Source organism: Corylus avellana, chromosome 1 (genome assembly GCF_965113065.1).
Source record: "Corylus avellana chromosome 1, dhCorAvel1.hap1.2, whole genome shotgun sequence".
Taxonomy (NCBI): Eukaryota; Viridiplantae; Streptophyta; class Magnoliopsida; order Fagales; family Betulaceae; genus Corylus; species Corylus avellana.
In genome coordinates this window covers 6,849,497-6,866,199 of record NC_142490.1, presented here as the reverse complement: position 1 = coordinate 6,866,199, position 16,703 = coordinate 6,849,497, and the positions used below count along the sequence as shown (strand labels likewise).

The 16,703-nt window shown below is 35.4% G+C and overlaps 1 protein-coding gene across 1 annotated transcript; it reads left to right on the top strand.

The window, feature by feature from the left end:
* Window positions 1-2,385: 2,385 nt before the first annotated feature.
* LOC132173055 (uncharacterized) lies at window positions 2,386-15,404 on the top strand. The gene is made up of 12 exons (XM_059584621.2): window positions 2,386-2,491; window positions 2,606-2,665; window positions 2,750-2,920; window positions 4,391-4,522; window positions 7,561-7,700; window positions 9,805-9,891; window positions 10,565-10,690; window positions 12,186-12,338; window positions 13,729-13,830; window positions 14,479-14,649; window positions 14,745-14,824; window positions 15,063-15,404. The coding sequence occupies exons 1-12, from the start codon at window positions 2,461-2,463 to the stop codon at window positions 15,094-15,096; spliced, it is 1,287 nt and encodes a 428-aa protein (XP_059440604.2). The 5' UTR covers window positions 2,386-2,460; the 3' UTR covers window positions 15,097-15,404.
* The last annotated feature ends 1,299 nt before the right edge of the window (window positions 15,405-16,703 follow it).

The following is a 16,703-nucleotide window of genomic DNA, read 5'->3' as shown; positions in this document are numbered from 1 at the left end:
TTGGAATTGAATAATTATTCCTATTTTTTAGTTTCATAGCAACACATATTTTATAATTGGAATTGAACTAAAATTATAAAAAAGCTCATTAAATTTTTGATTTTTTGAAAATTCAAATTAAAAAACAAAATGTTGAACGTGGCCACCCATAGCAAGCCTTGAGGGTGGCCCTGCCATCCCCAATAAGAATCCGTCAATCGCGACCACCCTCAAGTGTCGTTAGGGGTGGTCGCGGCCACCCTCAAATGTCATTAGGGGTGGTCGTGCCACACTCGAAGGGCCTCATGGATCCACCAAGAGGCCCTCTGGGGGTTGCGCGGCCACGGATGGCATGTCACTCATACGTTCAACATGTTTTTTTTTGTTCGTTTTTTTTGGAAAACCTTGTATATTCCTTTAGGAATAGTTATTCCTCTTCGTAATGGAATAGTTAATCCCATATAAATAATTATTCTTAGGAATAAACTTTTACCAAATGAAAAAAAATAGTTATTTCATTCCTCGCAAACCAAATAGACTTAAAGAGAATAATTTCAAAATGTGTGAAAATCAAGAGTTTTGTAAAGTAAGGGTGTATAAACGGTTACAGTTACTAGTTGTTAACTAAAACTACCAACCACAACTGCATAATGCGGTTATTGGATTTTAATAATCGCAATCGCTCCGCTTAGGTGGTTAGCGGTCATTTAAACTAATGACCGGTGGTTTTATAACCTTTTTTTTTTTTTTTTTTTTTTTTTTTCTATATTGACTTTTGGGCTTTTTGAAGTGTTTTAAACCTTTTAGTGCTTATTTTTTGGGCTTATTAATAGTTTCTAGTCGAAGTGTTTTAAAAAAACAATGAATACGATGAAACAATATTCTTAACTCATATTTAAAATGACAGCGTTTTGCTAATTAACACCAAAAAAATGTCATTTTAATATTATATTTTTAATATAAAATAGAAAATATATATTTATATTATTATATATAAGGGTCGGCGAATATGATAAAGACGGAAATGATACCTCAGTTAAAATTTTGTCCGAAACTCAACGAAACACCACGTTAGCACCAATCAAATGTCGCCACGTGTCATGTAATTATTATTTTTTTCTTAAAAAAAAAATAAAAAAAATTCGGGGCCACCCCCTTGGCCATTTGGGGGGTGGCTGGCCGGATGGTGGTGGCTCGACCACCCCCAAATTGGTGGCATCAGTGAGAGTAATCATGTTGACGGAGTTGAGAAGAAAGGGTATTCCAGTTTTCACGCTGTTTTCCAATGTTTGCGTGCATCTCCACCCTGTCAGCTACAGCCTCTAAGATGACATATAGTTGGGTAGTCGCAATTTTGTCATCAGTTGATGTGGTAGTGATCTCATTGATCTTTTCTACCGGGATTATGCCCGTGAATCCCTCCGTTATATTCAATTACTGAACCAGCTTTCTCGTTGGTATTTTTGGAACTGGGAAATAAGGGATGACTTTAGGAAGTTTTGGGACATGAATAGCAACATTGAGTTGCCTGGAACAAGAAGATGAAGATAATTGGAGAGTCGAAGAAGCCATTTGATTGATGTTTTTACAACAGACCCACGAGCCACCCCCATCCGGCAAGATGGGGTGGCTAGGCGACCTCCAAATTTTACTTTAAAAAAAATTTTATTTTTTAATCTTTTAATTTTTTTTTAAGAAAAAAAAAATCAAAAAAATAATTACATGACACATGACGACATTTAATTGGTGTTGACATGACGTTCCATTAAGTTTTGGACGAAAGTTTTTATCAAAACTAGGGATGTTCAATCGGTTATAACCGTAGATTATTGGCTATAAAGCAACTGCCTTGGTCGGTTATTGGTTTTTAGTAGCCGCAATTGCAATCGCCTAAGCGGTTATTAGTTATTCAATCCAATAACCGACCGGTTATAACCTTTTTTTTTTGGACTTTTGCGTTTTTAAGTATTTTGGGCCTTTAATTGGTTATTTTTGGGCTTATTTTAATCATTTTAGGCCAAAATGTTTCCAAAAAGATGAAAAACGATAGAATAAGGGCGCCGTAGAATGAGAGAATGAGGGATTGAGAGGTAGGGAGGGACTGGGAGAATAAGATGAAACCATATCCCTATGGGTTTCATGTTATACTCCCTCCAAAACGACTTGTTTTGGATGTTATATATATATATATATATATATATATATATATATATATAGTTTGGTTATCAGTTATAACCACTTTGTCTTACTCTTAAAATCGCTAATTACCCTATTCAATTAGCAATTTTTAATAACCGACTACCAAATAATCGGTTATCGGTTGGCAAAACCTACCCGCTTGACCACCCAGATATTTAACCCTTAAGAAAATAAAACGCGCGAAAAGTAGCTTTGTGAAGTTTTAAAAAAAGAAAGCTTTGTGTTGAGAGTTGATTACAACTTCTTCCTCTTCTACTTCTACTTGTGCTTTACCAAATCATCATGGCCCCCGATGCGTCTGATGCCTTTCCAGGTCCTCTCAACATGAATAGTTTTGCACTTTGGTTCCTTGTCTGAGTTAGGCTGTGTTTTGTAACTCTCAAAGTACTTGAATGCTTCTTTTTTCTCTTTCTGCTACTCAATGCAGTGAGACAGAAAGTTCAATTTCTGAATGCTGCTCGTACCGGCAATCTCAATCTCTTGAAGAGTAAGTTCATATTTTTGTATGTTCATTTATTTGTGAGCGGGAATGTTTTGATTGTATATTTTGGGTTGAATTTTATTGGGATAGACTTGGTGGGGCAGCTTAACGAGGTGAAGGGGTTGGCGATAACGGTCGCGGATATCAAGGATCCCAGCAATCGAGGGGTCCTTCACTTTGCGGCCAACGCGGGGCAGACTGAGGTTTGCAAGTACTTGTTGGAAGACTTAAAGCTTGATGTTGATACAAAAGATAACGGTGGTATGCGCCTAATTTCATACATTGTCTCTATTTATTATTTTCTTCATACCCTCTTCTACATTGTGTAGGGTATATGTTGATTGGTTCAATTATATTAGAAAAAAAGGGTACCCTTTTGATATATTGTCGGGGAAAATGATCATTTAGGAAAGTACAATGTATGAGTGTTGTTTTTATCGTTTGATAGACTTTCTGGTTAGTCTTTGTGGAAAGCGCATGTTGCAAATGTACTTTGAATTGCATTTCCTTTGTAGGTTTTATAGTTTTGATATAATAGTTTTCTCCTTCTCCGTCATGTTTGTATGCTAGGTGGGAAAGACTCTATTTATTGTGTTTCATTATCAATGATGATACTATTGGATTGGTATCCGTGGCTGGCATATTTGCCCTCAAAAACTAAAATTGGTTTAATTTGTATGAAGCATGTCGGTGGAGCTCATGGTGGTTTATATTTTTTTTTTCCTTTTGGGTTTTAGAGAGTATTACAGTACTTTTGCAGGTTGCAGAATGGAGGCCGCTCTACATGTTTAGAATATTAAGCTCTTAGGCTATTAAAATTGATGTAGAGAACGGAAAATGATAATAACAAGGAGATGGGTATGTTGCATATCTTTTTGGAACAAATGTTTTGGTAAATAAATTATTTAACTAGTGCATTTTCTGCTATAGTCAATAGGAGTAAGAGTTTCTGCAAATTTTTTTTATTGTGAACCCTGAAAAAGCAATGAGGGATGACATTCCTGCTATAACTTGATATAGCTTCTTGTTCTTTAAAAAGTATGACTAAAATATGTTTCCTTAGTGCCACATAGGATACCCAAACTTAATACTATTGCATTGTTCTGTATTGTTCATATTCCTTGATAAGTAAGACTATAAACCTTCAAAAGATAACCTGCAGGGACTAGATCGCATGGGCATGGAATTGCCTTGTAACCTGTTAAAGATCATATGAATGATTAGATGGTTCTCTTGCCTCTCACGATAATATTTCATCATCTTACACTTTATATGTTTCATTTGCACAAGTTGTTTGCAAGTCATGCTTCAAATTATAGAGGTACGCATGACAGCAAAGCATCACAGAAGGGTTGTGTTATCAAGATGAAGGAAAATAAGGAGGGGTTTTGTTGGTTCACAAATAACATAAAACGTATTGTCATGCCTTATGGTTCACAAATGAATATCAAGAGGTTCAGATGCTACTGTAATCTTGGATTTGGCAGATATAGTTGTCCAATTGCTGCCATTGTAGTTCATGAGTCATTTTGATTTTGAGTGGTTTACATTATCCTTTAATCATTAGTAAACAAACTTGTCATATTTTATGTGGTTGACATTTATTTGTCTTTGATTTAATAGTATATGTAAGTAAACATGAGATGACATGCATTCTCTTTTCTTAAAGGTTTCATGCTTACTGGTAATGATGTTTTGGCTTATCTATTAATTTTTGTTATTTATCTACAGGTAAGACTCCTCTTATTCATGCTGCCCTACAAAGACGTACTGATACTGCCAAATACCTTCTTGAGTGTGGTGCCAATCCTGATGTACGTGTTGACTCTGGGACCACGTTACTGCATCGTTGTGCCGCATTTGGTACACATTCTAATTACCTTCTTGAGTGTGTGAGAAGTTTATTCCTAATTTTGCTGGTTTGCATGATCTCTCCTTATTTGATCTGTGAGTCACATCTTTTTAGCATGATGTCGTTATTTGTTTCTATGGTCCTAATCCTAAAGATATTTTTATCTCTTCTAACAGATCTCGTTTTAATAAATTTTAATTTTTTTGGTAAGCTAAAAAAATCTTGGAACAACTTACCAGTTGAAATTTGAACTCTTCGCCTAGTCCACCCTCTCTCGCCTAAGTTGCCGATCGATTTGTCGTCTTTAACAGTGGATGTTGTTAAGGGGGAGGATTCCAGCCTCAATGTTTGACCCAATCCCAAAATTAGCCGGCCAGTAGGCTTCAGTCCGTCTGGGGAGATCGTTGTGAGGGATCAGGGTGGCGAGCTATGGGATGGTGTGGACCGTCGTGGACGGTGAGGCCCTCGTCCCTCTGGATGTTTACCATCCAGTTGGTGTCGGCCCGTCTAAGGAGATGATTGAGTGTGATTTCTTCCCCGACCCCCTTGATTGGATGTCGGATTGTGACAAAGAGGAGGATCCAACGTTGGCGTTGTTGGATGCTGTTGAAGAGGATTTTCTTAGGGAAGTTAAGGTTGCTCGGATTAAGGCTAAAGGCAATAGGGAGCTCTTTAATTTGAAGAGCTCTGTGAATTATGGCGATGCAACCACATCCAATCGGCGGGGGAAGGCAAAGCTCATGAGCGGAAGCGCTGAGTTCCTTATGGGTTTCGGGTGTGAGGTTTTCTGTTTGTAGTGAGATTGTGGGTTTTTCTTATGGGCTAGTTTGGTAGCCTTTGAGCTTTGTTGGCATTTTTGGTGTGTTGCTTTTGGTGTTGTTCGGTTTTTGGGTGTGTTTGTGTTGCTTTGCAGTAGGGTTCTTGGTTTTTTGAGGGGTTTTTTTTGCTTGGTTGTGTGGGTTTAGGCTTTCTTTGGGTTTTAGGGTTTCTTTGGGGGTTTGTTTTTTCTTTTTCCTTTTTTGTTCTTTTCCAGCATTCTCTTGTATACTTCATGTGTACTAGAGTTGCGTCCTTTGCACTTTTGATATGCAAAATTACTTATCAAAAAAAAAAAAAGTTGGCCACACCAGCAAAAAGGGGGAAAAAAGACATGAAATACTTGGGTAAATTGGATAGGGAGCTCTTGATTGAGGTAATCGTACCAACTTTGGGCAAGTACATCCTCTTTCAACTAGCCAAACAAAACTATATCTTCTCAATAACACCATCCCAAATAGATTTGATCTTAAAAGAGGCTCCCAACGGAAGACCAAGATACTTCAAAAAAGGAAAAGAAGAAATCCGCAATCCAGAATACAAGCCAAGTCATCAACATTAATGACATTGCCACATGAACCAATTCCAACTGAGCCAGATTAATTTCAAATCGGATACATCTTCAAAGCATAAAAATAAGACACATAGATAGTGGAGGTGATCTGGATTACTTCCACAAAATATCAAGGTGTCATCTGCAAACAGAAGGTAGGAAATATTAAGCACACCATAGTTCCTTCCAACTGAGCCAGATTCATTTCAAACCAGATACACCTTCAAAGCATAAAAATAAGACACATAGATAGTGGAGGTGGTCTGGATTACTCCCACAAAATATCGAGGTGTCATCTGCAAACAGAAGGTGGGAAATATTAAGCACAACATAGTTCCTTCCAACTGAGCCAGATTAATTTCAAACCGGATACATCTTCAAAGCATAAAAATAAGGCACAAGGATAGTGGAGGTGGTCTGGATTAGTCCCACAAAATATCAAGGTGTCATCCACAAATAGAAGGAGGGAAATATTAAGCACACCATAGTTCCTAAACACCACAGAAAAGTCCGAAAGAAAGCCCCCATTAACAATTGCAAATAGCATTTTACTTAAAGTCTACATAACGATAGCAAACAACAAAGGAGACAAAGGATCTCCATATCTCAAATCACGGGAACTAATGAAGAATTCGGATAGATTGCCATTCACCAAAACAGAAAAGTGCACTGAAGAAATATAATGCGCTATCAAAAAGCGCCATTTCTCCATGAATCAGCATCTCAATAAATATAATAAGAACTCCCAATTGGCATGATCATAGTCCTCAACGTCCAATTTGCAAAGCGCCTCTAGCTCACTAGATCTGATCCTACTATCAAAACATTCATTTGCTATAAGGACAGTCAAAGATTTACCTACCTTTAACAAAAGCATTTTGGGACTTCGAGATACTCTTCTCCACAACCCTTCTCAACCTATTGGCTAGGACTTTGGCAATACTATCCTAAAGTCCACTCACAAGACTAATAGGTCGAAAGTCCTGAACGTCAATTGCCCCGAATTTCTTCAAAATGAGGGCAATGAAATTGGCATTAAGGCTTTTTTTGAACTTTTCCCATGAAAATCATGGAACACCCCTAGATAGCTTTGATAAAAACCAACAGGGACTGACGCCTCTTCATTGTTCATACTTTTCACCACCTCGAGGACCTCAATCTTCTCAAACGGTCTCTCTAACAAGGGGGCCTCCTCATCATCAATGGAATCAAAAGCAAGCCCATCTAGGTTGGGCTGCCAACTAAACTGTTCAATAAACAATCTATCATAGAATTGTACTATGTGATCCCTGATTTCGGTTTGATCAGAAGAAATTGAGCCATTTACTAACTGAGACTCAATGGAGTTGTTTCTCCTATTCAAGTTGGCTACTCGTTGGAAAAACTTTGTACTTTTGTCACCCTCTTTAACCATAGTGCCCTCAACTTCAGCCTCCTACTCATCTCCTCTCCAATATGGTAGCTGTCTCCAAATCACTAATGGCTTTGTGTTCCTTGAATTTCTCTTCAACAGGTAAAGCTCTCTCTTCCTTCAAACCATCAAGAACACCTTATTCATTCAAAAGGTGTTGATGTATATATTTGCATAACATGGTTATATGTAAAGAATTTAATACTCTTAACTTCAGTGATTGTTCATTTAAATCCCACGTTGAATATACTTTTTGTGATTACTTACAGGAGAAATTGAGTTGCTGAGGATTTTACTCTCCAAAGGTGTTGATATTGATCCTCAAATTGATGCTGGTACTCCTTTAATGGTGGCTGCTGCTCTTGGACAAGAAGAGTCTGTGAAAGTTCTTTTGGAACACCATGCTAGTGTGAGCTTGCATTTCTCTTTTGTTATTGTAATATTTATCTTTTATTTGTTTTCAATAAATGTTTGTGTCTGTGACCCATGCCATCTTATTGTGCTATTTTGGTTGCAAGAGCTGAAGAGAGAGAGCCACTCCTGGGACTCTCTTCTTGTTATAGTGTTTTTCTTGTGTTTGACAGAAACTTCGATATCGAAAACTTATTTTTCTAGGAGCATCTCATACTAATTGATTGAGGAGCTCCCATAGATTTGGCTTTCTCTCTTATGTCATGTGATATGTTCGGATAGTTACACTGGCTTAGGATATTTGACTATAGTTGGTGCACCTTCTTGAATTTAATCATCTAGGGAAGTATGGGTTCCCTTGTAGATATTTCGACTGGAGAAACACTTCTCATGTTTATGTGATTGCGATTGCTGGCTAGTGAGCTGGGGGGAGGGGGGGGACCCTTCTCAGTTCAAGAATTGCTCAAGCTGGATTGAACCTTTCCTGTGCTTGGTTTACCCACTTTTAGGTATGCAGGGCCTCATTGTTCTCCTTGGTCCTTATGGTACGATTATGGGAGCATTTCTAGTTCTGTTTCTTTAATTAGGGCTCCCGCCTCCCTGGTGTGTCAAGTGGGGTTAGGGTTTCTTTTGGCCATTGGGTTTTGGTCTCCATCTATCTGTGGACTTCTTGCCCAGTATTAGTTACTTTGACTTGCTGCGAGTATTTGTTTATTTAATAATTTTTTGTTATTAATTTTATGGACTGTTTAATATATATTTTCAGTATTTCATATGATTTTCGTGTTGCGTTTGTACTCCATTACGCATTATCATGCCTGCATTGCCGAAAAAAGATCCACTGGTTGATTGGTTCCAATTGTGTATTACACATTCCCCAGTAAATATCCTTCCCATATAACTAAAATATTCATTTAATGGAACCAATCAACAAGCGGCTCTCACTTCGGCAATGCAGGCGACTTATGAGTAGTTGCGATGAGATATGGAAGGTACTTGTTATGATGATGTCTTATGTGTGTAATCAGATGTTCAGTCTCTTGTCTTCAATAATTAAAACCTGTGTGCAGGCCTTGTAGTAATCGTTGCATAATATTGTTATTTAAGAGGTTGGGGATCCATCATTGGAAGGATCCCATTTAGTTCTTGCCCATCAGCTTTGTTAGCTATTATGGGCAGAATACTTATTATTGATTTTGGAGGACATATTCTTTAACCTTAAGTCTTCAGTGTAATAATGATGTCACATTTATCACACAAAATGAGTTAGGCTTCAAAAGTGAATATTATCCTGGATTATCTTTGACGGTTGTCATCCAACCACGTTTCAACATCAATCATAGAAAGATACAGTTGTGTTAGCTGGTTGTGTTGGCAGATTGAAGGATTAATTTTTAGGCATCTGACATGATTTATTCTATGTGGTTGCTGGACAATACTGAAGTTGGCAGAAGATTTGTGGCATAGATGAGAAGGACAAAAAAGTGTTTGATTCAAAGAACTCATGCATACCTATAAGAACACTACTAAAGTAGCAGTCAATGCTTAAAGATGGTTTCAGAAATCCTAAACTATAAGCAATAATCAAGTGTAAGCATGATAACGTACCAACACTATGATAGTTTTTGGAATATAAATAATGGGTATTGATCTACTCGATCATTTAAATATATCTAAAGAGAAATGCTTTATACTATACCACCATTCCATTGGGTTGAGGTGGCAGTCCCATCTGCCATTGAATTTTTTTATTATTTATTTTATTTTATTTTATTTTATTTTATTTTTTTTAATGAAAGGTGGGCACTGTCACATCAGCCGAGTGGGATGAGGGTGTAATATGTAGCATTACTCATATCTATATCATTTTCTTGACATGGAATTTTTGTCAGAAGATTTAGACATCATTTTTTTGTTGTTTCCCTTATGTCATTTGCTTAGGAGTTTTGAGGGTAGTAATATGTATATTTTTTTATATGTACATTATAATTGCGAAGAGGGTAGTAATATTATAAAAGAAACTTTTGTTAAGTTATATCATTGAAATGTGCAGTAAGATTCTCTTCTATTGTTTAATTTATTTTCTTAATATTGTTTTGCAGCTTAATTTTGTTACAGATAAGAATGTTACTCCAATGGCAATAACAGTGGCTTCCAGTTCACTGGCATGCTTAGAGTTGTTGATACAGGTTCTATACTTTTCTTCATCTTCTGATGTATGACATGGACATTGTGGCAGTGCTTTCTACCCAATAAAGGAAGACATGTATATGTTTCATTAGTATTGCTCAGTTCCTTACTTATCAAAAAAAAAAGCTCAGTTCCTTTTGGAGGGTTGGGGAGGATTCAGTAGGGATTTTATTCTTCTTTAGACAAGTTATTTGTGGAAAAGGATTGTTAATTCTTTGTAGATAGGGGGATGGTAAGTAAAGAATCTGGATACATCTTGTTCTGTGGAGCTAAATTGTCATATGTTCAATAAGAGAATACTTTTAAGACTTTTAAAAGTAACGAAAAAAGGAAACAGTTGCAATACCTGAATCTAGTTAGTTACTTAACAACGGTTGGCCTTGTAAGTAATAAAATGGACCTATGTTTGAATCAAGCTTGTTACATATACAAGTTTTGGACTTTTGTAAATGAAATCATATTGCATTGATCAAATATGATGGCATATACTCTTAATTGAACTTGATTATTGTACTGTATATTGACTTTGCGTAAAGCTTAGGGCTAATGTAAAAGAATGCTTCTCTGGTGCTTGAACATCTGTGTTTCAGCTTTCTGTTTATGTATGTGTTCACAGAATATAACTTATATATTGACTTTGTGCTGTTAATTTTTGCATATTCTAATTTATAGGCAGGTGCCAATGTAAATTTTAGCTTTAGTGGAGCAACCCCTTTGCATATGGCTGCTTATAAAGGGAGTTTAGAAATCATAAACTGTTTGTTGAAAGCTGGAGCTGATCCAAATGCCACTGAAGTGGTGAGGCTGTACTATTCGCTACATTTTTCTACTTGAGAAGTAAATCAAGCTATTCACTTGTTTATCTCTTGTTTGTATCTGTGCATTTACTTGTTAGGAGTGTTAGAGAAATGCTCTTGGGTTAATATGTTGTTCTGTCCACTTTGTTTCATTGTTTTTTCCCTATATCTGTTCAGCCAAAATACAATGTACAGTTAAAGATGTGGCTCATCTGTTTTTTTTTTCTTCAGTGGCATATGAATGAATGATGACTGGGTTTTTTTAGTGCTCTCTATTGGGATTATAGGGGGGGTTTGATCTACTTAAAAATACATACCCCCCCACCCCCCCTCCCAAAAAAAAGGTCGAGGATTTAATTGATTTGTGACACTTAAGATTTTTTTTTCTTTTTCTGAAGACTTTTAATGTATATTTATCAAATGGCATATAAGAAAATGAAATCCCCAGCAGAAAGAAAGATGATGCTTTTTGACACTTTGGCCTCCTTACTAACAGTAAAATTATATTTCCAGCTTGACTTTATTTTCTTTTGCTTCTTACTAGCTGAAGTATATTGGTTTCTTAAACTTTCAAATTGTGTTAGGTTTAGGTTGTGGAATGTGTTATGCAGTTGCACCTTCCGCATGTCGTCCCTCTATTTATTTCTATTTAGAGTTCTATACATGATCAAAACTCAAAATATATGTTCATCTTTTCTCTCCTTACATGTGCTGTGCCGTGCCTGCGAGTGTGCCCTATCTAGTTTCTTCTTATTACATTTCTATGTAGTACCTTTCTTGTTTCAGTGGGCAACAAATGTAAGAAAAGAAATGCAGTGTCTAAAACATTTTATTCATTGATGCACTTAATCTAGGACTTGATTTGTAATGTAAATCTTCCTCTTCTACTCTTTTTGTATTGCTCCGTGTACTTGGGGGGCGCCCCCCTTTGGTGCTTTTTAATGAATTTTATGCTGATTAAAATAAGTATTTTACTGATCAAAATATTGTTTCAAACTTCACTGTACATGAAGAATTTGCAACTGATGCTTCTTTTATTATAAGATTTGGGGAAAGCCCCATCTTTCTCTAGGCAACACGTTTTTAGCAAAGACACATTGGAACTCCTCAAATGTTTTTGTATTACTTTCCTTGCTCTATTCCAACCTGTAATCTACTTACCAACTTGGAGGTCTATCCAAATTGACCCTGCTATTGTCCACTTTTGCATATGATTTAATTTAGGAAAGCGTTTATGGTTGAGTCACCATAACTATTAAAGCATTGATCTATATTAGATTCTTTTCCAAGCTTACTCTTAGGTTACCAAAAAGCTAGAGTTAGCCACCATTGCCTAGCATATCAACCATAGTTACTTTGATTTACAAATTGGTTGTTGTTTCAATTGGTGGGTTGTATGATTGCATAAAAAGATAGTTAGAGATGGTTTCTTCCACATTAATGTTAGTCGATTTCATTGCCAAATGAATTAGCTTTTGAATGTTTTGGCATCACAGGGTGGTGAGAAGCCAATCCAGGTTGCAGCTGCAAGAGGCTATCCACAAGCTGTTGAGATTCTTTTTCCATTGACATCAAAAGTTGAAGCCATTCCAAATTGGACCGTTGATGGAATACTTGAGTACATGCAGTTTAAACGTAGCAAAGAACAGGTATTAATTAAGATCCTGACATTTAGTTTAGATATGTTGGGATTAGAGGAAGATGACCAACTTTTTCAATGATCATAAATATTTACTTCTGTGGGCTAAGTAGTGTTTTATACTAGAAATGTTATCTGCTTAAACTAAAGACTAAATATTCAATCTCTGAGTGTAGGATTTTGATTTTAAATGATGTTATTTTAACACACTGTTGTGTTTTTCTGTTAGCCTGATACACAACATAGCAGCGACTAAATGTTTATTGTTTCTCATTTGGATTAGAATGCAAAAAATGAGTCTTTCTCCATTCATAGGTATTTTGAGCTCTAGTGCCCATGTGAAATGACTTTTGTTTGTGTATTTTTATATGAGAAGCAAAAGCAAATTTTGGTAGGAAAGGAGATTACACACAGTGAAAGAAAGTCTGCCCACTTAAGAAATGAAGGAAAAGATGAAATAAAAGACTAATCCAGGGCGACAAATAAACACTGACATAGTTGATATCAATTCTAAATAAATTACCGTTAATGTGCCGAAGGAAACCGCACTACCAAAGCAAGTTCTCCATGAGGTTCCACTTCTTTTTTCTTTCTTTCTTTTTTTTTTTTTTTTTTTTTTGAAGGTGCCTTTTGTTTGTTATACTTTAATGCTGCTCAGATTCTTCATTAGGAGCGCTTTATACTTTTAAAGTTTTAATGATATGTGCCGATTACTTTTTTTTTATAAAAAGATTCTTCATTAGATTGTCTATTGCCTGAAACTGGATGGTTCCCAGGTTTTACTTTTCCTGGTAAGATTGCACTGGATAACCTGTAGACATTGATTATGTAGAACTCAAACTCATCACTACATGATTTCATAAATTCAATTCAGAATTCAATATTCTGATTGTACCTGGTTAACCGTTAGTTCAATCAAAAGACTGACCCAAGGACTTTCTTGGGTCAATTACTGTTTTTATTTCAAGTAGTACTGCAAAACATTTTCTATAAGATATTGAGTTTGAATTGAAAATTTCAGCCATTGTGGTAGAAACACTAAATGCTGCTGAAAAGAAAAATTACGATGCAATTTCGGGATGATTTCTGAATAATTTTTAATTATGGTGCAATGAAGTGGTTCTCCCTTCTGTCACTTGCAAGGAATTGAACGTACTTACAGCTTATGATTGGAGGACTTGTGCTTATAGTCCAAGTCAGGAAGATCCCATACTTGTTGGGATCTATTTCTTGGATTTGAATTTTTGAATTGAATTGTTGGAGGTATTGAACTATTTGTCTGAAGTGTCAGGTCATAAGGATTATCATCCCTATGAATTACTCATCTTAAATATTTTGGATGTAGTCTGTTGGAATTCTTGTAGTCTTGTGTTTGTTGTCATGAATGTTTAACATTTCAGGTTGCACGAGAAGCAAAGAAGAAAGCTACAGAAGCAAAATCAAGAGGAGATGATGCTTTCAAAAGAAAAGATTATCATATGGCTGTAGAAGCTTATACCCAAGTACGTACTTCTTCTGTTGTTTCTTGGACTTGTTGAATATTTTCTGCTTTGACTATTGAAAAGTTTCCTTGCTCGGTTGCAAGCCTATGATTTTCTATTTTGGTCGCTCTCATGCTTGATCAGTTGATAGCAGAGAACACAGTACAATATGAAATATTCTTGGGTAAAACTTATTCTGTAACTAATGGAAGCATCTTTTGTGGACAGCTGCCTATAAAATTTAGTGTCTCTTCTCAGTCACATTTGTCCAGGCTACTCTTCTGACAGAATTAGAGTGAAGCTTTGACTAGAGAAATTAGTTTGAACAGAATTAGAGTGGATTTGATTATTTAAATCAATAAAGTCTTGAGTACAGTTACTTATGCAGGTACATGGATCTGGTATTTAGATTTATATCCTCATTTATAATCTTTGTAATCTCGTATACCATCACCCACCTGAGGCTATGTTTCTTTGTAATCCATCTTATCCATTATCATATAAGGGTATGACATTTATCTTGAAGTGTCCTTGCTTCATATGTCTAGAATTTATTTAAGGTGTTGCTTTTGCTTCCAAATATAGTTATACATTTAGCTACTTTGAATGTATTGCCAGACACGTGAGCTTTCAGCTTTGTGACTCTCTTGTTTGGTGATGCGTATACAGGCAACCGATTTTGATCCCACTGATGCTACTTTGCTTTCCAATCGGAGCCTCTGTTGGATGTGTTTGGGTCAAGCTGAGGATGCCTTAGCTGATGCAAAGGCCTGCCGAACATTAAGACCAGATTGGCCAAAAGCTTGCTATCAGGAAGCCGCAGCTTTGCGTTTATTGCAGGCGAGCTCTCATGTTCCCATCTGGACCGTAGCACTTGAAACAAAAATTTTGGTCTTTGTGGTCTGATGTTAGTTGTTTTGCTCTTATTATTGCAGAGGTTTGATGAAGCAGCCAACTCTTTCTATGAGGGAGTGATGCTCGACCCTGAAAATAAGGAGCTTGCAATTGCCTTCAGGTAGTGAACAGTGCCACCTTCTCTGGACTTACTTAGGCCTTGATTTTTGGATGCTGGTGACTTAAGAAATTAAAAAAAATAAATAAATAGATAAATTTGCCAATTGTGAAACCTGTGAAATTATTCACATTGTTGAAGTTAAGAGGGTGTCTATATTGGACATATTAGACTTTCAGAGAGCCTGCAAATTTTGTTTTATGAATCAAATGCATACTCTGACTACCTGCCATCTTTGCAGGGAAGCTGTTGAAGCTGGGAAGAAGAAATCATAGTTTGCCATCTGCTGATTTCCCAAAAGTTGTCACAAGAGGAATGAAGGACTTGAATGTGCGGATAAAGACTTGAAGGGGGCCTCCTCATCTGAGAAACTGGGAGCTTACTTTCTTTTTTGTTGTTTATACCATACAGAAATAGAAACTGGGAGCTTACTCTCTCAGGGCCGCTTTGATTACTCAAAAGTAACTCTTTTGACTCGTGCACCTACGCCAGACAAAATATTAGTGTTGTTATTTGGAAAGGAAAATAACTACTTATTTTGATGGTGTTATGCATGTAATGCAGGCTTGAATGGAAGAGGAGCTTGGCCATTGAATAACTCTGCTTTTTGTCCACCAGGATGCATGGCCTTTCTGTTAAATCTTCTTATAATACGATATGCAGTGGCAAATGAAATAAGCTATGTGTATAGTTTATGCACCAATAAAGTATTTGGTCTCCGCTTCTTTCAACGTAAAATATTTTTGGTTGAAAAATGTTTAAAGGGAAGTTATTTTTTTCCAGCGTTTAGCGTGCGTACGGAAAATTAAATTATTTTTTTATATTTTTATTTAATTATATTAACCTATAAAATGTAATTTTTATTCACAATATAAAAATATTAGGGAAAAGTCTACATGTCTTCCTCAAATTATCACCCAATAGACAAAGTTCCCCCCAAAATTGTCAATGTTTTCCCTAATGACAAAACTATCCTTTGTAAAATAAAAACAAAAAACAAAATAAAATCGGGGGTGGCTAAATTTAAAAATAAAAAATAAAAATTCTTTTTATAAGAAAAAATTAAAAAAATAAAAATCGATTTTCTTTATAAAAATTGAAATTTTTTGTTTTTTAATTTTTTTAAAATAAAAGTTTATGTTTTAAAAAAAAAAATCGTTCCAAAAAAAAAAATTCGGTTTTTTTTTTTTTTTTTTTAAATCGTTTCTTTTAAATACAAATGTCTGTTTAAAAAATAAAAATTTTCCTTTTTTTAAAAAAATAAAATTAAAAAATCTTGTTTTTTAAATTAAAATTTTCTTTTTAAAAAATAATTATTATTTTTTTCGAATTTATATGGGTATTTGTCTTATTGAGAAATCCATAGGAGCATTTTTATTTTTTTGCCAGCCTTAAGGGTTAATGAAGGATTGGGAAAATTGGTTTACAAAATTACAAAATTTTAAATTGGAAACCAATTTATGGTGGTTAATGAAGGATTTTCTGGTCAACAGAAAATGATTTCAATTTGACCACTATTTTACGTCGCACTAAACACCGTAAAATGCAAAATCATTTTCTGGAAATCATTTTACGTCTTGCATAAAATTGACCAAAACTTGTCAAGTATTTCTTATTTTGGTTTTCACATTTGCCAAAAGCATCCCTTCATCTTCTAAATTAATTTCCTTTTTCCACTATATATCTTACCTTGTTTATACAAATACAAGAGGAGTTGAATCATAATTAATTATCAATATTATTCTATTTGATCGAATGATTTTTATTGTTCCATTGATTGAAATTTAGCAAGAAATCTAATAACACAAACTTTCATTCTTGAAGAAGTTAATAATTCAAAAAACAATTACTGACAAATTCCTTGTCAAAATTATTATATCTT

Coding starts and splice junctions, on each gene's coding strand:
- LOC132173055 (XM_059584621.2), top strand. CDS start 2,461: ATGGCCCCCGATGCGTCTGATGCCTTTCCAG. Junction 4,523..7,560: donor GCATCGTTGTGCCGCATTTG/GTACACATTCTA, acceptor GATTACTTACAG/GAGAAATTGAGTTGCTGAGG. Junction 12,339..13,728: donor TTAAACGTAGCAAAGAACAG/GTATTAATTAAG, acceptor TTAACATTTCAG/GTTGCACGAGAAGCAAAGAA.